The following is a 24445-nucleotide window of genomic DNA, read 5'->3' as shown; positions in this document are numbered from 1 at the left end:
TGTAAGCCCTGGGCTGTTTTGCACACCCGCCCCCTCTCTCTGCCTCTTCGATTCTTTGGCGATTCTAGTCCCGCCCTCCTTACAGTTGAGAAGAAGGAGCCTGTGGCAGCCTCCTCCACCCTCTGCAGTGTACTGGAAGGAAGAACGAGTGTCTCTAGACGCTGAATGTGTTGCTGAAAGATCCTGGGATGACTAAGAGGAAGTGACAGTCTCTTTAATTTTTAGTGTGAACGGTAAATGAGAAGGCTTGGAACATATTTTTGCCTACCCACCTTATCTCCACCTCCCAACCCTCTCTAACTGCAGAAAAGAAAAGAGAGAGAGAGAGAGAGTCTGGGGGAAATAAACCAATATATTCAAGTATGTTCAAGTGCTACCATTCTGTCTCACTTTGAATATCCTTGGTTAAATCAACACTTGTCCATCTCTAAAAACTTTAATGTAGATGCAATGTACTTTTATCTTAGACATTAAGTGAATTTCATTTATCCACTAAATAGACTTTCTGACAGCTAGGACTGAGGGCTAGGGGACGATGGTAACTCTAACATGTCTTGGTCTACTCTCTAGAAAGATCTAGAAGTCCTGAGTGGTGCAAATGGTTAACATGCTTGGTTGTTAACCAAAGGGTGGGAGTCCAAGAGGTGCTTCAGGAGACAGGCCCGCAGACCTAGCTTAGAAAAGCCAGCCCCGGAACATCCTGTAAAGCACAATTCTGCCCCATGTATGGGCTCTGTAGAGATTCATTAAGAGTTGGAGTCAACTCAGTGACACGTGGTGTAGAAAGATGTAGATGGGCAGTAACCTGTGGATTGTGTTCCAAAAAGTGCAGTAGCTTCCCCGTGTGTGCCACGCTCCCACCTCTCCCTGTTTTATTCTTTCCTTGTCATAAGAATGGAAAGGGATGACAGCAGCAACACCAACAAACTAACAAACAAAAAAGCCACTGACATATAAAATCTAAAAGAAGAGAAAAAAAAGAGAGAAAGAAGGAAAAGCCTGTTAATAGTTTGAGGTTTGTTTGTTGACTTTTAGGAGTGTTTTCCAGATGAGTCTGATGGGGTGCGACGCCCTGGCCCCAAAGTCTATCCTTGATACTCCCTCAGGACTTCCTTGTGTGTTCACCTTCCCCATATAAACACTGAACACAAATGTGTGCATAAGTAAGTGTGGTGAAGAAGGCTGATGGTACCTGGCTATCGAGAGATATAGTGTCTGGGGTCTTAAAGGCTTGAAGGTAAACAAGCGGCCATCTAGCTCAGAAGCAACAAAGTCCACATGGAAGAAGCGCACCAGCCTGTGTGATCATGAGGGGTCGAAGGAAGGGACCAGGTATCAAGCACCAAAGGAAAATAAAATAATTTTGCCATGAATGAGGGGGAGTGCGCCGTGGGGACCCAATGCCCATCTGTAGACAACTGGACATCCCTTGCAGAGGAGGAGATGAGTCACTCAGGGTGCAGTGTAGTATCGATGAAACACACAACTTTCCTCTAGTTCTTAAACACTTCCTCCCCCACCACTCCCCACTATCATGATCCCAATTCTACCTTACAAACCTTGTTAGACCAGAAGAGGAACAGCAGTGCAGATAGAAACTGGAAACACAGGGAATCCAGGACAGATGAACCCCTCAGGACCAGTGGTGAGAGTATTGGTACCGGGAGGGAGGAGGGAAGGCGGGGTGGAAAGGGGGAACTGATTACAAGGATCTACATATAACCTCCTCCCTGGGGAATGGACAATAGCAAAGCGGGTGAAGGGAGACGTTGGACAGTGTAAGATATGATAAAATAATAATTTACAAAATACCAAGGGTCCATGAGGGAGGGGGTAGCAGGGAGGAGGGAGAAAAAAAAGAAATATAAGGAGCTGATTCCAGGAGCCCAAGAGGAAAGTGAGTGTTTTGAGAAGGATGAGGACAACGAATGTGTAAGTGTGTTTAACACAATTGATGTATGTATGGATTGTGATAAGAGTTGTATGAGCCCCGATAAAATGATTTTAAAAAAAAGGCATGGAAAGGGTCGATAATGGGCAGGGATGGAGCTGGGGCACAGGGGTCATGCCCCAGGGTCCCTGGGAACAGGCTAACATCATGAATACTGCAACAAACCTAGATGGACATGCTCCCGAGGCCTCAGCAGGCAGTAGGAAAGAGGATCTGGGGCAGGAATCTAGCTGTGGACCTCCATGATCCTTTGCAGGCCTGTCTAACTCACGCACCAGGTGTCCAGGAGTCGACCGGCTCACAGTGGCCCCGTTTGTGTCAATCAGAACTGCACTCCAGAAGCTTCCAGTGGTTGACTTTTCAGACGTCAATCACAGCTCTTTCTCTTAAGGCACCAGTGGGTGCTGGCTGAACTCCAGTCTCCAACCTCTAACTTTTCAGTTAGCAGCCAAGCCCTTTAACCATTTGTCCCACCCAGGACCTTCCCGGCTCTAGGAGCTTCTGTCTGTTCTTGGGAACTTGCAGACAGCCTCTCGACTTCAGCTCTGGGTCTCAAGTGGCTGGCGGGGCCCTGGGAGCCAGGCCCTCCACGGGGCCGGGGACAGTAGCTCACCATAAAGAACTGGCAGAGGGTGATGTGGGGGAAGATGTTGTGCGCCTTGTTCTTCCCGCAGATCTGCTTCGACTGCCGCCAAAAGTCGGAAAGCTTTTGTGCTAAGGGGCCAGTGGGGCGGAGGTAGAGGACGTACTCCCGGGGCAGGGGGTCATCCAGAAAGGGGTCACCGACATGGGAGAATAACCTGCAAGACAAAGGGGAGCCGAGGAGGCGGCTCTTGAGACCACTGGGATGCTTCATACCCTGGCCGGGGACTACAGAGTGAAGGGTTTTCATTCAGGCTCTAAAAAAATCTACCCTCAAAAGCTCACACTTCATAACCAGCTTCCAAGCACATCAGCCCCTCTCTTCTCCTGGCTGACACCCCCTCTATCCCCAAACCCTAACATTCACCCTGAGGATAAACTCCAAATCCTTGCCCAACCCACTAGTAGACTTCTGAGCTATTCCTGTGTCTTCAGTTCAGTGATGAAACCTATATGCTTCCAAAGACAGGAAACTTCTGCAGGGTCACCTTATGGGGGCTACGCTAGTGCTCTTCTAGGAGAAGGAAACTGTTCTAAATGGATCTGCTCCGTGTCCACACACTTGGAGTGACTAGAAGGGGCAGGTATTATTACAGGGAGGCTGTCTTTGAAACACAGTGAATTCCTTTAAACAGCTTCCAGGAGAAGGACATCCAAGGGCCAGTGTGAGTGGGGAGGAGTGCACTTGACTTGATAAATGGGCTTGTCACATAATCTCTCGGCTCATCTCCACCCCCACCCCCCCCGCCCCAGGAAGCATCCATTAGAGGAACACTGCATACCCCATCTCATCCACATGCACTCAGAGTTAATTACATGCTATTTTCTCAATTTATTTATTTCATACCAACCAGTCACATGCTGCCTGAACACTTCTTCCTCCCGTGGAAGCCAAGGCTTTTTGTCTGAAAGAGAAATCAAATTTCTATTGTTAGTATTTTTAGCCCTGCATCAGCTCTTCTCATGGCAATAGCAAGCGTTGAATGTGAGCCTGTGTCTCATTCAGTCTTCAGGGGTGTGGGGGAGCCACATCCTGCAGGATTCACCTCCCAAGGGTCAGTTTGAGGCACAGCGAAGTTCAGATGTGTCATTAATTTACATGCAATTAGCACTGGCTTTGCATGCAGCCTGACAGTTTACGCCATCTGTTTTTAGCAGTGTCCACGTTTGCCTTGTTTTTGATTCCCTACATGCTGCTCTGGCTGGGTTTTGGTTTTTCCTCTTTTGTTTCCACTCACTCACTCCTACTGACCCAGCTCCCCTGCAAAGCACATTCTTGTTGGCAGCCCCTCAGCAGACTACGCTAGAAAGGGATGTTGCTGGTATTAAGGCCTGGGATGAAGTGTTATAAGAACTACTTGGTTTTGTTCAACTCAACTCAGTGAGCCGGACCCCTCCACCCCTTCTTCCCTAAACCCCACCACCAACAGCGTTGGCTAGAGCCGCCCTCCTCACCCATTTTACAGAAGCCCGTGATGACCAGCAGCAGAGACACTACAGCAGGGTGGCTCTCACTCCGACTGGAGAAGCAACTCAAAGCCCTACACCTCACGGAGACCCAAGGACGACAGGCTGGTTGGTACAACAGTGTTGTCCCTGTGCACAAATGTCTGAGCAGAGTCATCCAGTGACAGACAGTTTTCCTGGCCTGAAGGGTGCACTTTCACATCCAGCTTTGCTTGCCCCCCCCCCGCCCTCCATATGTTTATTCAATAAATATTTGCTGAATCCCTACTGTTTTGTCAGCATTGTGCTAGGCTCTTGGAATACAGGAATGAACAATTCATATGTGGTCCCTATTTTCACGGAAATTTCCACCTAGCGGCTCTGGAAAACAAATGGGTATCCTCTCATGGTCATTCCTGGTAAGTCTAAGGAAGGGAAAACACAGGGTGTCACAAGCACTTATGTGACGGAGACCTAACATAGTCTGAGATGTCCTCACCTAGGCAGTGATATTTGAAGTAAGACCCGAGGAATGTGGTGTCCTCTGGGTCAGGGTGGGTGTAGTGCGTGCTGGGCTTTGGTGGTGGGTAGAAGATACACAGTACCTCTGCTAATGCTATTATTGTTGGGTGCCATTGAGTTGGTACTGACTCACAGTGACCTTCAGAATGCAGCCTTGTCCTGTCTTGTGCTAGTCTCACAATCCTTTGTTAGGCTTTAGCCCATGGTTGTAGCCATTCGGTCAATCCATCTTCTCGAGAATCTTCGTCTTTTTCAGTGACCCTCGACTTTATCAAGCATGTTATCCTTTTCCAGGGCCTGGTCTCTCCTGATTGCTTGTCTAATGCATGTGAGATGAAGTCTCACCATCTTTGCTTCTAAGGAGCATTCTGGCAGACTTGTTTGTTCTTCTAGCAGCCCATGACATGACATATTCTTTGTCAGCACTACAGTTCAAGTGCATCCATTTTCTGTGGTCCTCTGCTTTAGAGTAAGATGTAAAGATGAACTAAGTCATTCTACCAGTAGTTTTAGACAGTGCCCTGCACATTGCAGGTGATCAGTACACAAGCATTTCTGTTATCCTTCCCAGATTCAGGGTCCTTGAGAGGAAGAAGACATGGGAAGACATCCTCATGACATTGACTTTAATTGACACTCTTTCCAAGAACCTTCTTTTGGATTGGCTGTTGAAGCCAATTCTTCTGATTCCCAGCCCTTTAATGGAACAATTAGACCCAACCGTGTGGAGGGATGACACAATGCCAGGTTTGAAGGGATATGTCATCTTAATTCTACACAAGTGAAAAGTTGGTGGGAAGAAGTGGAGCCACTTCTTCACTGGTTCAGGTGAGCTGAGTAAAGGTCAGGTTTGACTCCAGGCTTGACTCGCAGGCTAGGCTCGTTCGGCTTTTTCCACAGCTGAAAATAGGGGAATATATTCCTTTCAGCCCATGGGATGGGATGAGGCAGGGTGGGGTATAAAGTAAGTCAGTTGCTGCCAAGCTGTTACCAGTTCTTGGTGGGCCTGGGTGTGCCAAAGTAGAACTCCGCTCCATAGCATCGTCAATGATTGCAATCTTTCTGAAACAGACCACCAGCTGTGTCTGCCAAGGCTCCTCTGTGGATTCCAACCACCAACCTTTTTGGTTAGTAGCTGAGAGCACTCAACTGTTGTCACCATTCAGCGATTTCCATGAAGTTGGAGCGCAGACACCAAATGAGCCCGACAGCTATCTGTACCCTTAGGAAGAATGACATTAAAGAAGATAAGCCTGGTTGTATTAAGACGAAGTAATCGAGAAGCAAGACAGACTCCTCTTATCCCCTTGGAATAAAAGCTGGTGGCAAAGTCTGACAAAAGACCTGGCACATGGGGACACTCCCCCACATCTTGACAAGCTGCTTAATTGCTGCCCGTTTCCAGACTTACAGCTCACAGGGCAATCAGAGACCACACTTGCCCTTTCCCAGATCCAGAAGCCACGCCCTCATAAAAGAGCACCAATCATGGCCTTTTTGCACCGTAGACGCTGAGAGATTAAATTTACCAAGGAAGGACTCATTGTTTCAAAAACAATGGAGAAATGGAAAAACTCATTTGTGGTACAGAGGATGGGTTATTTATATAAAGGACCCAATTTCTTTCTTCTCCCTCCTTCACCCAATGAAAAACACATCCTACTGAAATTTAATTTATTCTTCTTAATGCACTAAGAGTATCCTCCAGAAAGGAAAGGTTCAGTTATGTTCTTTGTAATGCCAAAGATGAGTTTTGTAGAGGGCTCAAGGGGGGAAAACTGAGGGATAGTTCAAAGTTTGGGTTGTGAGGGCTATGATGAAAGATTCAGGGACGCAGCCAATGTACAGAGAGGACCATAGGGCCGGTCCCACTGTGAGACACGAGGTTCCTCACTGACCCATAGCCCTACAAGGGACAACACTGGAGACACAGTGTGGGAATTGTGCCCGATCTGACTGCACCACACTAAGGTGAAACACTAAAGGTGTGCAACAGAACAGCAAGGGGAGCAGAGCAACGAAGTTCCCAGGGAATACTAAAAATAGACTTTGAGGCCAGGGCATGGCACCCCATCATACTCAACCAGAAAACACTCCTAAAGGTCAACAAACAGACCTTGAACTATTTATAGGCTTTTCTCTTTTTTGACGTTGGTTTTGTTGTTGTTATTTTGTTTTCTTTTATTGCTTTGTTTTGCTCTGTTTTGTTTTTTTGTGCACATTATTATCTCTGCAGGTCTATCTAGATAAGATGGGTGGGATAAACAATCTGGAGGAGAAAACAACAGGACTGATGGTTCCAGGGGACATGGGAGAGGGGGAGGTGGGCAAAAGGAAGTGGTGTTAACAAACCCAGGGACAAGGGAACAACAAGTGATCCAAAATCAGTGGTGAGGAGGGTGTAGGAGGCCTGGTAGGGCTTGATCAAAGTAATGTAACTGAGGGGAATTACTGAAACCCAAATGAAGGCTGAACATGATAGTGGGATAAAAGGAAAGTACAAGGAAATAGAGGAAAGAACTAGGAGGCAAAGAACTAGGAGGCAGAGGTCTAAATACAGGTGTGTACATATGTAAATATATATATGATGGGGAAATAGATGTATGTGCATATATTTATAGGGCTAGTATTAAGGTAGCAGATGAACACTGGATATCCACTCAAGTACTCCTCAATGCAAGAACACTTTGTGATGCTCACCTTCCCGACAGAATCACTGAAGACAAAGTGGGTGCATAAGCAAATGTGGTGAAGAAAGCTGATGGTGCCTGGCTATCAAAAGATATAGTGTCTAGGGTCTTAAAGGCTTGAAGATAAACAAGAGGCTATCTAGCTGAGAAGCAACAAAGCCCACATGGAAGAAGCACACCAGCCTGTGTAATCAAGAGGTGTCAAAGAGATCAGGTACCAGGCATCAAAGAAAAATCTTATCATTGTGAATGAGGGGGAGTGTGGAGTGGAGACCCAAAGGTCATCTGCAGGCAATTGGACATCCCCTTACAGAAGGGTCTCAGGGAGGAGACGAGTCAGTCAGGGTGCAGTATTGTACCGGTGAGACATACAGCTTTCCTGTAGTTCCTCCCCCCCACTATCATGATCCCAATTCTACCTTACAAACTGGCTAGACCAGAGGGAGTACACTGGTGCAGATAAGAGCTGCAAACACAGGGAATCCAGGACAGATAAAGCCCTCAGGACTAATAATGAGAGTAGCGATACCAGGAGGGTAAGGGAAAGGTGGGGGGAGAAATGGACACCGATGACATGACCTACATATAACCCCCTTCCCGGGGGACAGACAACAGAAAAGTGGGTGAATGGAGACATTGGTTAGTGTAAGACATGAAAAAATAATAATAATTTATAAATTATCAATGGTTTGTGAGGGAGAAGAAAAATGAGGACCTGATAACAAGGGCTCAAGTAGAAAGAAAATGTTTTGAAAATAATGATGGCAACAAATGTACAAATGTGGCTTGACACAATGGATTGTGATAAGAGTTATATGAGCCCCAATAAAATTATATATATATATCTTCTCTGGTGAAGGTCAAAAACAAAAATCAGCCTTGGCCACTATCCAAAGGAGCCTACATGACATGACAGTTGACTGTGCAGCTTCTGACAGAAGCATGCCTTCCTTGAACCCATCCAGGAGTGCTGCAGGGGAAAGCCTGATGAACTGCTCCGTGAAGTTGACAGCTCTGCTGGCCATGGAGGGGCTCTGCTTGAACCTGGCTGGGTGGTACTCCACAACAGCCACCCTGGACGAAGTGAGCTCAAAAGGTTTATCTCTCCCCCCGCCACTGTTTGTTTTTAAACGTTTCTAGAAAGTGGTTGCAGTTCTCTTTGGTTTAAAATGAGATGGTCTTACCCATCTGGAATAGGTGTGTGACTCTCTCGGCAGGAGTCCCCAGAAAGTGGAAAATCCCCTCTCCAGCAGCAGTGGTCTGCGGCCCCTTCACTCCCTGCCAGGCTCATGAGGACCTCACTTGAGTTTGTTCCCACCACTCTGCTCTCGCCCCCTGCTGAGCGGAGACGGTTGCTGTTGCCAGGAGCACCCACCTCCTGGCCCATCCAGTGGGCCATTGCCAAGGGCAGTGGGCGTGTGGGGGGAAGACCTCCAGCACTGGACCGAACTTGAACATCTGCTACCCTCAGTGACTCAGACATCAGCAATCGGTTTTCTTTAGAGATTGCTGGGGACTTTGAGCAGATATAGGAAGCAGATTCCTTGATACTCAAAGGCCATGGGATCAGAGCAACTAATGGCAATTAATTATTTTTAATTTATTTTTTCACCTGTCTTTATTTTATTTATTTATTTTTAAATCATTTTATTGGGGGCTCATACACCTCTTATGATAAGGGAAATTAATTATTTAAATTGGACGTCATGTTTAGAATCAGTTGGACCTGTGAACTGTGCACATTTGTCATGTACAAATATGAACTTGACCTCTCACCCAGGTCCTAACCTTCCCAATCTTGTCTAGGGTTCACTCTTGGCAGAAAATAGAAAACAAAGGATGCAAATTCTCACTCCTGCTAATAAAGGGGGACGAACACCCCTAAGATGATAACAACAACGGCAAATCAATCCTGCAAGCAGCTGTGAGGAAATTAGCCAGTGGGAGGGGCCGGCACCCACTGGTGGTCTGGCAGCCGTCTCAGTGGGGCCCCGTTCCCACTGTCTGGCTTCAGCAGTAGCCATTATTGGGCTCAGGAGCTGGCCTCGCTCTGGGACAACTCCACTCAACACCAGGACCACAAAGATGCCCTCTTTCGAGAACCACTTTCTACAACCACTTTTTAGAAACTTAATAAAAATCACCTCCCCACCCCCAATTTTTAAATTTAAGCCCATTCGTTCCAGGAAGTTCTATCTAGCAGATCACTTCTACTCTCCAGGCTTGGGCTGCTGAGTCCCACTCAGTAATTGACTGAGAGGTTCACAGCCTAAGGAGTTCACAGTTTTGGAGAAAGCCACAGGTGCATAAAGCAAATTCTAACATCTAAAGTTAGGGGCATGATAGAGATGAGCATAGTGTGCTATCAAGTGGCAAAATAGCTATATCTAACTCAGTAGGCAGGGCAGAGCTTGGAGCTTTGGTTCTCAAACTCTGCACCAAGGTGCCTTGGGATGGGAAGCCACAGAGAACTTGACTGTGTATTTTGGGATATTTTGAAAAATTAAAGGAAACACAGATAATAATATTCAGAATTTTTTAGATTCCACAATTATAAACCACGAGCTCAAGAGAGTTCCCAGTATCCACATTAGCTTGTGCTGCCCGCTCTTTGACACCACGTCTGTAAAGCGGGCTTGGGGACTGCTACCCTCAGGAGGAATTGCCCCATGAAGATCAAGGGCAACGGGCCTTGAGAGGGACAGTTTGGATCTGTTTGAGGAATTGCACACTGCTCAACAGGTGCACGCATCCCATCAGCAAGGTATTATGAATCTTTGAGAACGAACTAAAATCTTTTTTTTCAATTAATGTATTTTATTTACTCAAATGGCACTGACATCGTTAGGGCATGAATTATTAAGTTGGAATGTAACTACTAGACAGAATGATTAGATATTTCTTTTGGCCTTATGAGTAAGAAGCTGCCAAACACTAAGGCTCTGTGAACTGAGAAAGCCCGAGAATTTCTGTCCTGGAGGCAATGATGAAGGAGAAAGATGGGGCTTTCTATTCCTGTATAGAGTTAATAGTCTCAGAAAGTCACGGGTCAGTTCCACCCTGTCCGATGGGCCACTATAAGTTGGCATCGACTTGGTGACAGCGAGAAGGGAAATGATACTTGATGTGGTTCTTATCAGTTGCCACGGATCAGAATCGTCGTGACAGCAACAAGTTTGCTTCTTTGGTTTCAACTCTGAAGGCGATTTGTTCCCTCTGGTCGGACCTGAAGGCAAAGGGAACCAACAACGCCTGGTCTTTAATGGTCTTTGCACTTGCTAAGTTCTTCCACACGTCCAAACGGTGTGCAAACTTTAAACCTGGCAGAATTGTTCACGCGTCCTCTAATCAAATCTTTCATTGAGTCAGTCTCACATACGAACTTCCAGCTCCCATCACCAAGGCCAGTAGAACAAGCTTGCAAGGTGGCTGGGCCGCTCCGTTCTGACAAACCCATCCTCGAAGTCTGCGCCCCTGGCTTCCTTTCTAGGAGGTAAAGGCAGGGTGGCGGAGAGGTCTGTCAATAACCATAAACCATAATGACCCTGCCCATTTCCTCCGGAGGAAATGAACCTAATGGAGGACGATCTATTGATCCTGCAGACCCAGTTTCAGACTCGGTCCCCTGGTGGTGAACCCTTTCAGTTAGCTGGGGTTAATGGCCTAGTGGTTCAGCAGCTGCCCATCTAACAATCAATGGGATAGCAAGCCTGCTGGGGACTCTACCCTCAAGGCCCTCAGAGAGAAAACGCTCTGAGCTTTTTCAAAAAGCTAATCAGAGAAGCAAGAAGCAATTACGGAGCTATTTGTGGGCTTGAGAAGGCCTTGCATCGAAAGGACTCCAACTTGCAGTCATGTCCCATTCTCTTCTTCAAGCAAGAAGGCTCTACTTTCCCACCCACAGAAAACCCATTAAGGGGCTCGCCTCAGGGGGCAGTTAGCAGGGGAGGGAATGCTGCTGAGGTCCCCCGATGTTATTATGTGGCAGGGCCCAGCAGCTCATCTGGGGAGGCCTTGTCTTGTTCTTGCTGAAAAGGGGCTGGAGCTCTGGCCTCTGCTGCCGAGAAGCAGTAGTTTGTAATTGGGAAGCCAGCCTTTAGACCATGAGTTGTACCATAATAAAAATCCATTTCTATTTGTCTCTCTTAATAGTCTTTCTAGGATCTAAACTATACTCCCCCAGCCCCCCACCCCTCCCTGCCAAGGTCAACAAGCTTTTGTGCAGGGCAGAAAGAGTATGTTTTCTGGGTAAAAAAGAGCACGCTCTGTGAGAGCATCTCCGATGAGCTGTGGGACCGTGGGCAAGTTCATTATCCTCTCTGCGACCCAGCTGCCCAATCTCCGCAATGGGGGTGGTGATTTCCACCCTGCGGAGTGCAATGGTCATACATATCTGACGATGAACTTGAAGAGTTTCAGCACAGCTTCTGGCATCTCCTAGGTGAGGGACACTCCTACACATAGTATCTAATTACTCTCTGCCATTGGCCTAGAATAAATACCTGTGAGTTCCATGCCAATAGAAATATTTCAAACATGGCACCAGGATACCCAGCGCCTGTCTCTGCTATAGCCATCTGCAACTACCTGGGCTGGTTTGGAGGCCTGTGTGGGATCTGGGGAGAGAACAGTGGCTTTCCAGACAAAGGCAACAATACAAGGAAAGGAAACCAGTCAGTTTCCTTTGGCTGACAGGTATAGCAGAAGTCTATTGAAGAGCTTTCACTAGATAGGAGGACAGACGGGTCACCCTGTTGGTCCAGAGCCAGGTAGGGGAGTTAAGATTCGATCAGGAAGGGAGTAAGGAGCAGTTCAGAGACTCAGAGCAGGGGAGAGACCCCAGGCAAACAGCGTTTTCCATTGCTGTGCGAAGTCTGGCAGCCCTGGGCTGGTTGTCTCCAGTGACTGGGCACCAGGGAGAGGATGAGCAGGTCTTTTGTATTTCTGAGCCCTCCGATTCCAAGTCACTGGCCTCCGTGGATTATTTTCTTGATCTGCAGAGGAGCATCTTCCTTCTCTGCCTGAATGACTGGCTAGGGGAATAGGATAACAGTTTTAAGAGTAAAATGCAGTACACGTGTTGAACTATTATTATTCCCTGAGAAACAGAAGATTCAAAGCTGCCTCTGTTTTGCACAAGGTCAACCAGCAAGCCAGGGGCATAATTATCCCTGGAGTTGTCAGGTTCAATGAGGTCACGGCTCTCATCCCAATGGGGGATGTGCCCACGGGGTGTCAAAGCCAAGAACATTTTGGTAGGAATACTTTGCGCAGCACCCTTCTCATAAGAAGAAAATAAAAACCTCACGCAAACGAAACTGTTGCCTTGAGTAGATTCCAAACCATGGCGACACCATGTGTTACGAGGTACCACTGCGCTCCGGAGTGTTTGGTGTGGCGAGCTACACAGTGAGCCATTGGAAGCCACCAGCTGCTCCACCGGAGAAAGATGAGGCTTTCCACTCCTGGAAAGAGTTACAGTCTGGTGTTCAGCTGTTAAAAGATAAAGGTCTTCAAGGAGCCTTAAAGGCTTGAAGATAAACAAGCAGCCATCTAGCTCAGAGGAGCAAAGCCCACATGGAAAAAGGCACACCAGCCTGTGTGATCATGAGCTGGGAACAAAAACATCATATCGATGTGAATGAGGGGAGGGTGGAGTGGAGACCCAAAGCCCATCTGTAGACAACCGGACATCCCCTTACAGAAGGGTCACAAGGAGGATGGCAACATATGCACAAATGTGCTTGACACAATGGATGGATGTATGGATTGTGGTAAGAGCTAGATTGTTTTTTTAAGTTACAGTCTCAGACACCCCCAGGGGCAGTTTGGAATCAACTCAAGGGCAGGGAGAGAATCTTTCTGGAACAGATTATGGGGTATTTCTTCCATGGGATAACTGAATGCACTCAAATCTCCAGCCGTTAGGCTGAAAGCAAACTAGTATGCTACCTGGGGATCTTCCAATGCATCAAAACCCAAACTCACTGCCACTGTCTAACCCATACCCTATATAGAGATGCAGGGATTATGAATCTTTGTGAAGCAGACAAGCCCATCATTTGCCTGTAGAGTGAGCGGTGTGGTTTGAACTGACCTAACCCTTAGCATCCCAATGCTTATTCAGTAAGAGCTGCTCTATAAATATGGGTCTTATCTCCTCTGCATGGCCTCACCGCTCCTGGGTGCCCTAACCCTTAGCATCCCAATGCATATTCAGTAAGAGCTGCCCTATAAATATGGGTCTTTATCTCCTCTGCATGGTCTCACCGCTCCTGGGTGCCCTCATGAACCTCTGAGAGGGAACTGGGAATGGCATGTGAGTTAGTTCTCGAGCTCACGGCTCAGTTCTATTTCAGGTTTGAAGTGTCAGTCTCTAACTCTTGAGATTACAGGTTCCACAGAAAACCCTAGAAACCAGGAAACCCTAGGAGAAGTCTGTGCTCACCCTGAAGAACAAGGGCAGCTGGTTTGGGTGGGAAAGGGTTCACTGAACAAAAAAAGTGCTGTGAAGCTATGGGCGCCTGGAAAGCAGCAGGTGAACAGAGAACCACAGTGAGCCCGAGACTCCTTCCACGCTGGCCACCCAACGGGGAAGTGTCCACAGTGTGTCAAAGGCAGCAGCATCTGTAAGCCCAGAGAAGGCAGTGGTGCCCAGGAAGGCAGAACATGGCCCTACGTAGAGGGCGAGTGCTCCCGCGCGAACATGCTGAGTACGGCCAACACCATGGCAAGCCGGCTCTTTCCTTGAGACGTTTATGAAAGCACTTTCCTGGATCCTCACCAGGCAGTGACGTAGGTAGAACAATGTTGTATTTTTTTTTAATTTCCCAGACAACAAAGAGAGGCACCAGATTGGTGGAAAGATTTGCTCAGAGCCGTGCACTAGTGTGGGCTCAGGGGAGCTCAGCAGCCTGCTCTGCACTTTCTGGAGCAGTAGGGCCTTCTGAGGTTCATTTCCGAGGCAAACATTGGCAAGCAGAACCCAAAGCCAGAGAGGGAACAGCCTTTACTCCCACCCAACGGGGGAAAAAAAAAGATCTGGGAGGAACAGATGAAAATGAAAAGTCATTTCAGGTTGTAGATGACAACAGAGACTCATTTTTTTCCCTCCTCCCGTTGCCACCTCCTCCCTTTCTCCCCCCACCTCTTCCCTTTCTAAGCCACTAGAAACAGCTAAAAATACCTAAACATGGATGATTTTTAGTCTTTGTGAAATGGTTTCAGCACAAACTACATGAGAGGCTATAACTCATAGGCTTGATGGGTCAAAGCTAAGGATAAAGACCAAGCAGACCTACTGCCACCAGTGTGTAACTCTTCCCGATGGGGAATGTATTGCTGTTATGGTTAGGTGCCTGCCAGCTGGGTTCCCACTCACAGCAATGCTGTAGACAACAGAACCAAACACTGTCGGGCACCGTGCCGCCCTCACAACTGTCCTCTGTTTGAGCCCATCAGGCCAATCCATTTCATTGAGGGTCTTCTTCTCTGGCTGACCCTTACTGCTCCAAGTACAATATCCTCCAGGGACTGGTCCCACCTAAAATATATATTTAAAGTACATGAGATGAAATTTGCCATACTTGCTTCTAAGGATCATTTCTTTCTTCTTCTTCTTCTTTTTTTTTTTTTTTTACTGCTTTATAATTTAACTGTTTCTTTTTTAAAAAAAAATTAGGGGCTCATATAATTCTTATCACAACCCATACATACATCAATTATGCAAAGCACATTTGTACATTCATTGTCATCATCATTCTCAAAACATTTGCTCTCCACCTAAGCCCCTGAAATCAGTTCCTCATTTCCCCGCTGCCCCCTCCCTCATGAACCCTTGATAATTTATAAATTATTATGTTGTCATATCTTGCACTGTCCGATGTCTCCCTTCACCCACTTTTCTGTTGTCCATTTCCCAGGGAGGAGGTTACATGTAGATCCTTATAATAGGTTCCCCCTTTCAATCCCACCCTCCCTCCACCCTCCCAGTATCATCACTCTCCCCACTGGTCCTGAAGGGATCATCCGTCCTGGATTCCCTATGTTTCCAATTCCTATCTGTACCAGTGTGTATTCTCTGGTCTAGCCAGATTTGTAAGGTAGAATTGGAATCATGGTAGTGGTGGGGTGGGGTGGGGGAAGCATTTAGGAACTAGAGGAAAGCTATATGTTTAATCGTGGCTACATTGCACCCTGTCTGGCTCATTTCCTCCCAGAGACCCTTCTGTAAGGTGATGTCCATGGCCTACAGATGGGCTTTGGGTCTCCACTCCATACTCCCCCCTTCATTTACAATGATGTTATTTTTTTGTTCTTTGATGCTTGATACCTAATCCCTTTGACACCTCGTGATCGCACAGGCTGGTGTGCTTCTTCCATGTGGGCTTTGTTGCTTCTGAGCTAGATGGCCGCTTGTTTATCTTCAAGCTTTTAAGACCACAGATGCTGTATCTTTTGATAGCCGGGCACCATCAACTTTCTTCGCCACATTTGCTTATGTACCCATTTGTCTTCAGCGGTCATATCAGGGAGGTGAGCACATAATGATATGATTTTTTTGTTCTTTGATGCCTGATACCTGATCCCTTCGACACCTCGTGATCACGCAGGCTGGTGTGCTTCTTCCATGTGGGCTTTGTTACTTCAAGCCTTTAAGACCCCAGACACTATATCTTTTGATAGCTGGGCACCACTAAGGATCACTTCCCTAGTACTTCTTCCAAGTCAGAGCTGTTCATTCTTCTGGCAGTCCATGGTGTGTTCAATAGTCTACACCTATGGAATTCAGAGCTATCAACTCTTCTCTGGTCTTCCTTACTCATGGCCAGGCTTGCGTGCATGTGCGGAGACTGGAAAGACCAGGGCCCGGCTCTGGTGCACCCGAACCTTCGACAGGAAATCTTTGAGGTTGTTTGCAGCAGATTTGCCCAAGGCAGTGCATCATTTGATTTCTTGACTGCTGCTTTCCTAGATGACCATGGTGGAGCTAATCCAAGTTATTTATTTGATCACACTGAGCCAGGCACTATATTACCCATTTTAAATATGAACGATTTCATTCACTGCTCCCCCAGCCCTTGGAAGTAGTTCCTATCATTTAGCTAAGTGAACAGATGCAGAACGGGAGGGGTAGAGACGTTGTGCAACTTGTCCTAAGCCACGAAAGAGGAGGGTCTGGAACTCAAGGTCGTGCCCGGCCACTGGGTCACATAGCCTTTCACGAGCTATGAGCACAGCGGTGGGATGTTAGTATCAACAGGGCCCTCTCTGTTGCTGGGTCATTCTAAGGCCAAATGGATGAATCGAGTGATGATTTTCTGTAGGAAGTTTCCACAAAAGATGCCTGCAGTGTCTCTTCCACCCCATAGACTCAGATGCATTAATTTACTTGTCCATTCCATTAACGATCCTTCAACAAACATGTATCAAGCCAAGCTCTGTTTCCACATATGTTAAAGGGCCGTGAATATAACAACAAGCAAACATGACCACTGTCTGTAAGGAACGCCATCATATTACCAATTCAATTCCACAAACAGATATTGGGAAGGGAAGGATGTGAACATTGATTATCTAGCATATGCAATAAAATTTACAAGGGTCTTATTTACTCCTTCCACCAACCCAGTGTGGTGACTGGGCCTGCCTCCATTACACACATGCAGAGAGCTTAAGGACATCACTCAAGACAGCACAGCTGATCAGCAGCAGATCTGGGTTCAAATCCAGGTCTCAGTTTCAGGAGAATTGACAATCCCCTCTCTCTAGTCCCACAGAATGACTGAGTCAGTTTCAGCTAGTATGTGAATTAAAACAAGCAAACAAACAAACACCCTAAATTTGGGGAATTACTTGGATTTAGAAGGATGTGTTTTCTGGGGGAGCCTTGGAAGCAAAGTGCAAGGAGAAGAGCGACCACTGACGAGAAATCACCCACTGAGCACTTTCGACCTACCACGTACACACTGGAGAAATATGGTAGTTGGAGGATTGTGTGTCTGCTAGACATTCCTAGTTAGAGGCGAGGTCAAATTTGTCAATCGAGGTTGATGACACTTCCTTGGGGGTGTGGTCTGTTGTATGAGAGTGAGGGTCTCTGGGAACAGCCTCTGTCTCTCTACCCCTCTGCCACCTTCCGCCTGCTGGAACTCTGTGTCTGCTTTCAGGGAGGGCCCAGGTGGGCTGCCTGACCCTGAGAGCTGTCAGCACCCTGACAAGTTCCTGCCGACCTTCAGTCCCCCAGCTGTGATCCTTTCTGCATTTCAGTTCTCCGTGCTGCGTCACCGGCGTGTGGCTATGTGAGCCTAAAGAGGGCTTCGGGACTAACTTCAGACTTAGGGACTTGAGTTGGACTGGGCTGGGATACCTTCTTAATATACAATTGCTTTTTGATATCAAGTTTTTTCTTAAAGAAATCCAGTGTCACTGGATTTGTTTCACTAGAAAACCTGGCTTAACACACGGAGATTCAAAATTTCGGCCAACATCTAGCAAAAAGGCTGAGGCCTTCAGTCATTCATTCTCAAAAAGGTTGTCAATTCTCCTGAAACCCTAAATGAGCCTGAAAGGCAATCCTTCCCTGGTCAGACAAGAGAGAAGACAGCAAGACAAGCCAGACCTTCATTGCAACCTTGGGAGGTCGTGAGCAGAAAGCCAGCTGGCGGTGCCCGTCGGGTTCTTGACTCACAGTCGCGGTGAGATAATGACTGTGTTCAGTTTTAGACAACTAAGTTTATCTTGCTGACTAATAGAAATGAATAAATCAGCTTTTCAGGAAAGAGGGAACTAGGCAGGAAAGTAGCATTCAGTGAACATTGGTTGGGTTTGCGCTTCAGCACTAAGGCGTAATCTAGGTATTTAATTCAAGAGAGTTAAAAACAAACACACAAAAAAACCCCACCAAGATGTGAGTGGCGATACAGGGAGGGTGGATGGAGGGTGGGTTGGAAAGGGGGAACCGATTATAAGAATCTACATGTGACCTCCTCCCTGGGGGACGGACTACAGAAAAGTAGGTGAAGGGAGATATCAGACAGGGCAAGATATAACAAAATAATAATTTATAAATTATCAAGGGTTCATGTGGGAGTGGGGAGCGGGGAGGGAGGGGATAAAATGAGGAGCGGATGCCAGGGGCTTAGGTAGGTGGAGAGTGGAGAGCAAATGTTTTGAGAATGATGAGGGCAATGGATATATAGATGTCTTTACACAATTGATGTCTGTATGAATTGTGATAAGAGTTGTATGAGCCCCTAATAAAAAGATTTTAAGAAACCCACTGCCACAGAGTCGATTGTAGATGCTTACGGGAGCTCTATAGCATCATTTTTTCCCTCAGTGTAGCTAGTGGGTTTCAACAGCCAGCCTTGTGGGTAGCAGCCTAGGGCCTAACCCACAGTGTTGCCAGGGTCCAATTTGAGAGACTGACCCAATCCACCTTCTTTATCATGTGTCACATGCCTATCTCCAGTCAGGCGTCATAGGGAAGGGAGTGGGATAGAATGGCTGTAATCTGAGCACCTGTGAGCACCACGGCTCCCCCCTACTTTGTGATCTCATAGAAATGAACCAATCTCTCTAAGGCTCAGTCTCCACATCTGGAAATTAAGCTTGATCAGACCAGTTTGGTACGGTTATGTAAAACGAGGCAAAGAAGTGGTCAGCTTAGTGCTTGGCACAAGTTCTGGGATCTCCAGCCACTGTTAAATCCTCCCGGACTTTCCCTGACTCTACGCAGAAGCCTGCTCTGGGGTTTTCCTGGATGGAATCTTGGGTAAAGAAGTCCTTATCTGATTCTAGCAGGTTTACTTTGCAGCTGAAATCCCAGGAAATTCTACTCAGCCTGTTCCAACGCCAGGGAGCTGCTAAGAGGTCAGACTCAATTCCCTGAAGCGATTTACTGCTTCCCCTTTACCAAACACCCCAGGAAGTGAGAGAGGCCTTAGACCCTCTAGGTGGCGATTTGTTTGGCAGTCGTATTACACACTCCTTAGGGTGTACTTACCACCCTGGTCATGCCCTCCCCCTCCCCCTGTGTGTCCCGTCTAGTCTCAGCATCTCTAGCATCAGTAAACAATAAGGCCCTTGCCAGATACCACCCCTGGGGGTGGGGGAGGTGGTGGGGAGGGCAGCAGCTAAGAAAACCACTCCAACACTTTTGTAGCAAAGTCTTTTCTTCCTATTGGGTTCTAAGAGCTTAAAGCTCTTATATTTGGCCAGCCCCCCTCCTTCAATACCATAGGAGGGAAGATGGCACAGCAATGCTTCCTTTGTATTAGGCATAGAGACTTCTAGCCCCTTTGTGTAATGCTACTGAGGTTTGAGTCCACCCAGAGGTCATTTAGAAGAAAGGTTTGACAATCAATTTCAGACAAACCAGCCTCACGGAAAGCTCTGTTCCCACACATGGGGTGGCCTTGAATCGGCATCAACAGCAAAGCAGTTAGCTATATTTTGTTTGCTTGATTGTCTAATATCTGATGTCTACTAAGGTGACTGGTGCCTAGTATGCTGTCACGCTCTCCTGAGTAAGTGAGTGAGTGAGTGTGTGTGTGTGTGTGTGTGTGTGTGTGTGTGTGTGACAGAGAGAGACTAGGATCTGATAATAGTATTATGCTTTAAGGCAGTGGTTCTCAATCTTCCTAATGCCGCAACCTTTTAATACAGTTCCTCATGTTGTGGTGACCCCCAGCCATAAAATCATTTTTGTTGCTACTTCATCACTGTAATTTTGCTCCTGTCATGAATCGGGCAACCCTTGTGAAAGGGTCTTTTGACCCCCAAAGGGGCTGCAACCCATGGCTGAGAACTGCTGCTTTAAGGGATGGTGTTTAGGTTATGAAGCTCAGAAAGATCTCAGGCTTAGAGATCACGATCACAATTTGTTCATGCTCCTGAAGAGGAACTAAGACTTGCAGAGGCAAAGTAACTTGGCAAAGACCTTCCCTGCCCCATGTGTGTCACTGTGCGGCTGCTCTCCCAGGTTTGATAAGTACATGGTGCTTATTTCCCTTTGGATCTAGTCTGACCCCTTGGGCTTCTTGTAAACAATCATTTCCTGCGAGGATTTGGGACCCTTCCTGAGGCAGCAACAAGAAGAGACCCTTGGTTTTCTTTGGCCTCTGCAGTCTGGTCAAGGCAGGGAGGATGAGCTGTTGAGAGTTTAGCCCTGTCACCCCAGGATCCAACTTCCTTCTTTGACTTCCTGCAGGCTTCACTCAGCCTCCACTGGGGAACGGGGTGGGGGGTGGGGACATTACAGCCTTTGCCAGCTGCTAGAAGCACTGTGATGTGGGAGGGGAGGTGGGAGGGAGACAAATAAGTCCCCTTCCTTGAGATTTAGGAAGTAGATAGTGGAAATAAAGGCTCACTGTGGGGATGAGACCATAAAAGAAGGAAATGTTTGCAAGGACTCTGCTCAACACCTTTGTTTATGCAATTAAATCTTACTTAATCCTTAGCGCAAGTTTCTGAGGTAATTTAAAGACAGGAAACTGAGGCTTTGCGAGTGAGGCAGAATGAGGATGTACGCAGGCACTGAGAAGCAGCTTTGACCAGTGGCTCTAATTCTTCAGAGAAAGCCCTGCATTTGTTGAGCACAAAGAGGGTCTGGCGCAGCACTAGATACCCCCGCCTGGGTTTCAAGGCCAAGAGCTCTTACCCAGTTTTCACAGAGCTCATTCTTACTGCCACGTGCACATTCCATGCTGAGCTCCCCTGGTAGGCCCAGGCAGAGGCGTGGCCGTGCCTGGATGTCAGGCTTCAGGCCCCATTCATGGATCCTCTGCTTCAGCCAGCTCACAAACTGCCCAGAAATGCCTGTGTTCAGTGTCCCCTTAGTAACAGGGTGAGGCTCCCTGTCATGTCTGGGCACAAAAAGGTTCCTGTCATTAGCTCCAAACCCCAGGACACAGGCAGTCAAATCACCTGTGAGTTAAAAAGAAGAAAGAAAACCACCATACAGATGAACATGAATTACTTATGCTAATGCAAGGTTTGCCTTCAGCCATGGCATTTAGCAAAGTGCTCTCTGGTTTTTGTCTTTTGAAGCAGAAATCCAGGCCTGAATGATGCCACCTTGCACTGCAGTGACACAGCCTAAGTTTACCGCTGCCCCTCATTCAGAAGGGGATCGTGAGGGTGTCACCACCCCACTGCCTCGCTACCCTTCCTCGGGTGGGAGGAGGCGACAGCTAAGGAGCTCCAGGCGGAGAACCACCTGTCATCATTCATGAGCATGAGGCAGGCTTGTCCCTGTGAAAGGGTTGCGAGAGGCTCTTCGGAGCTGGCTGGGCAAAGACAGACTGTCCTTCTGAATGGCCAACCCTTCTAGCGTCAGTTGTCCCTCTTCATAACTTGATTTTCATTTTCCATAAAGAAAAGAAGAGGAAAGTCTAGGAGGTTCAGGACTTTTCTATAGAAGGCTACAAATCAAACTGTTAGCTGGGTGATCTGAGACCTGTTTAAGGCTGAGCTGGGATATTGAGAGCCCAAGAGAGAAAGACACCCCTCCAACAAAAAAGAAAAGAAAACCCATTGCTGTTGCGTTGATTTAGACTCACCGCGACGCTACGTAAGTACGCCTTTGTAAGATGCACGGCTGTAGATCTTTGCAGAGGAAGACAGCTTTTCCCCAAGGAACAGTTGGTGGGTTTGAACTGCCGTCCTTGTGGCTAGCAGTCCAATGCTTACTAACGGTGCCACAGGGAGAGAGAGGGGGGAGATGCATAATCCTGGCGCTTATCTAGGAAATGGAATCCATGGGACTCTTCAGTTAGAGATGGCAGCGAGTATGAGTTCCATTACACATGGTGCTTAGCAGGAACACTAGTATGTGTATGCCAGTGTTCAAAAGTCAACGACCCAAGTGACCATGAAGAGATGAAAGGATAAACTAAATGTATTAGATCCATGAGGCGGACTACTACTCAGTCACAGAGAAATAGAAAGCTCTGATTCATGCCACGCCACGAATAGACCTTGAAAACATGATGCCGAGTTGAGGAAGATAAATCAGACACATAAGGAGAAATATCACATGATCCTATGCATGTGAAATACCTAGAAGTTACAAAGCGTTAGTTTGTTAATGACCTTGCTTTCAATAACCCTTTGGAATACTATGCTACTTTCCTTACGCTACTTGGCTTGGAGCCCGGGTGGTGCAGTGGTTATGTGTTCGGATGCGATCCTCAGGGTCAGAAGTTTGAAACCATCAGCTGTTTCTCAGGAGAAAGATGGGCTTTCTACTCCCATAAACAGTTACAGTCTCAGAAACTGACAGGGGCAGTTCTACCCTGTGTTATTGCATCACTCTGAGTTGGCATTGAGTTGGTGGCAGTGTGTTTTTGAGTTTACTTTGCTTGGCATAGTTAATCAAGCCATTACTCACAACTACAAGGAAATACATCTGTTAAAATAACACAATAAACAAGCGGCCATCTAGCTGAGAAGCATCAAAGCCCACATGGAAGAAGCACACCAGCCTGTCTGAGCACGAGGTGTAGAAGGGACCAGTTATCAGACATAAAAGAACTAAAAATCATATCAGTGGGTGCCCACCTCCCTGATACGATCACTGAAGACAAGCGTGTGCATAAGCAAATGTGGTGAAGAAAGCTGATGGTGCCTGGGTATCAAAAAACACAGTGTCTGGGGTCTTAAAGGCTTAGATAAACAAGCAGCCATCTAGCACAGAAACAACAAAGCCAGAATGGAAGAAGCACACCAGCCTGTGTGACCACGAGCTGTCGAAGGAATCAAGCATCAAAGAACAAAAAATCTTATCATTGTAAATGTGGGTGAGTGCAGAATGAAGACTCAAAGCCCATTGGTAGGCAACTGGACACCCCCTTACTGAAGGTTTGTGGGGAGGAAATGAGTCAGTCACAGTGCAGGGTAGCAATGATTGAAACATAAAACTTTCCTCTGGTTCTTAAATGCTTCCTCTCCGCCCGCGCCCCCCCCCCCCCCCGACACACTATCATGATCTGAATTCTACCCTGCAAGTCTGGCTAGACCAGAGGATGAACATTGGTACAGATGGCAACTGGAAACAGGGAATCCAGGACAGATGACTCCTTCAGGACCAGTGGTGAGAGTGGTGATGCCTGGAGGGTGGAGGGAGTGTGGAGTAGAAAGGGGGAAACAATTACAAGAATCTATGTATAGCCTCCTCCCTGGGGGATGGACAGCAGAGAAGAGGGTGGGGTGAGACATCAGACAGTGTAACATATGACAAAATAATAATAATTTATGAATTATGAAGGGTTCATGAGGGAGGGGGAGGGGGGAGAGAGGGGGAAAATGAGCAGTCAATATTAAGAGCTCAAGTAGAGGGCAAATGTTTTGAGAATGATGATGGCGACAAATGTACATATGTGCTTGACACAATGGATGTATATATGGATTGTGATAAGAATTGTACAAGCCCCCAATAAAATGATTAAAAAATAACACTATAATCAAGACCTTCCTCTCCAAAGACTGAAATGACTATGCTGACTTAAAGATCATAACCTTGCTCTGTCTTCTAGTATCTGATGCTATGACATGCTTAGGAAACTCCTCCTTCACGATTAGCAGCTAGGACCGCCCAGGCCCATCAGGCTGGACTTCACTGTTTCCACCCCTATCTTGCCACTTGGGGGTGAGAAGTCTTATTCTTTTGACAAATATGCCCCTGCCTCAGCCAGGTCCTTCCTTCTTTCACATCTCCAGATTGTACCAGACCCCTTGAGGTCACTCCATTTGGTTCCTGTGATGCTGGGTGCCCTTCTAGTCTTGCACATTGCAACCTACTCTCCCACAGGGGCTTGTTATCTGCTTGCTTCGTGTGTCTATCTCCTCAGCAACACTGGAGAACACTCAAAGAGAGCAAGGGTGCCTAGGCAGTGCTGGATACCTTCAGGATTCAGGTAAGGCTGGTGGAAAGGGGTGGAGCAAGGCGGCTGATGAAGGGTCTGTAGACTTAGACGAGGTCAGATGGGGAGGGAGACAAGGTGAGCCAGAAACAAATTAATTTTCCAAAGAAAGTGTCATTAGTTTTGTTCAGTTGGTCCATGCTTATCTGTCAATGGACCCCAGGCTTGAGAAATTTCCTATATCTTATGTCTATTGAGCAATAAGAATTCATTATCCTGTTTTGTTTTACAGTAGGTTGATATAAAGGAGGGTGGGTGGGGCAAGTGAT

At 47.0% G+C, this 24445-nt stretch overlaps 1 protein-coding gene across 2 annotated transcripts in view; it reads right to left on the bottom strand.

The window, feature by feature from the left end:
* Positions 1-24445, bottom strand: part of UBASH3B (ubiquitin associated and SH3 domain containing B) — a 170838-nt gene that overhangs the window by 29831 nt on the left and 116562 nt on the right. Inside the window, exons 2-3 of one of the 2 annotated variants that reach the window (XM_075546732.1) lie at positions 3441-3498; positions 2565-2751 (exon numbers count right to left, since the gene is read on the bottom strand). In XM_075546732.1, coding sequence (XP_075402847.1) covers positions 2565-2751; positions 3441-3498 — 245 coding nt within the window. The remainder of the gene's footprint in view (positions 1-2564; positions 2752-3440; positions 3499-24445) is intronic. The other variant, XM_075546731.1, reaches the window with a different exon arrangement.

The sequence above is a fragment of the Tenrec ecaudatus genome, chromosome 4 (assembly GCF_050624435.1).
Source record: "Tenrec ecaudatus isolate mTenEca1 chromosome 4, mTenEca1.hap1, whole genome shotgun sequence".
Classification (NCBI taxonomy): Eukaryota; Metazoa; Chordata; class Mammalia; order Afrosoricida; family Tenrecidae; genus Tenrec; species Tenrec ecaudatus.
Note: the sequence above shows the minus strand (reverse complement) of the source record. Positions and strands in the feature narration are given on the sequence as shown.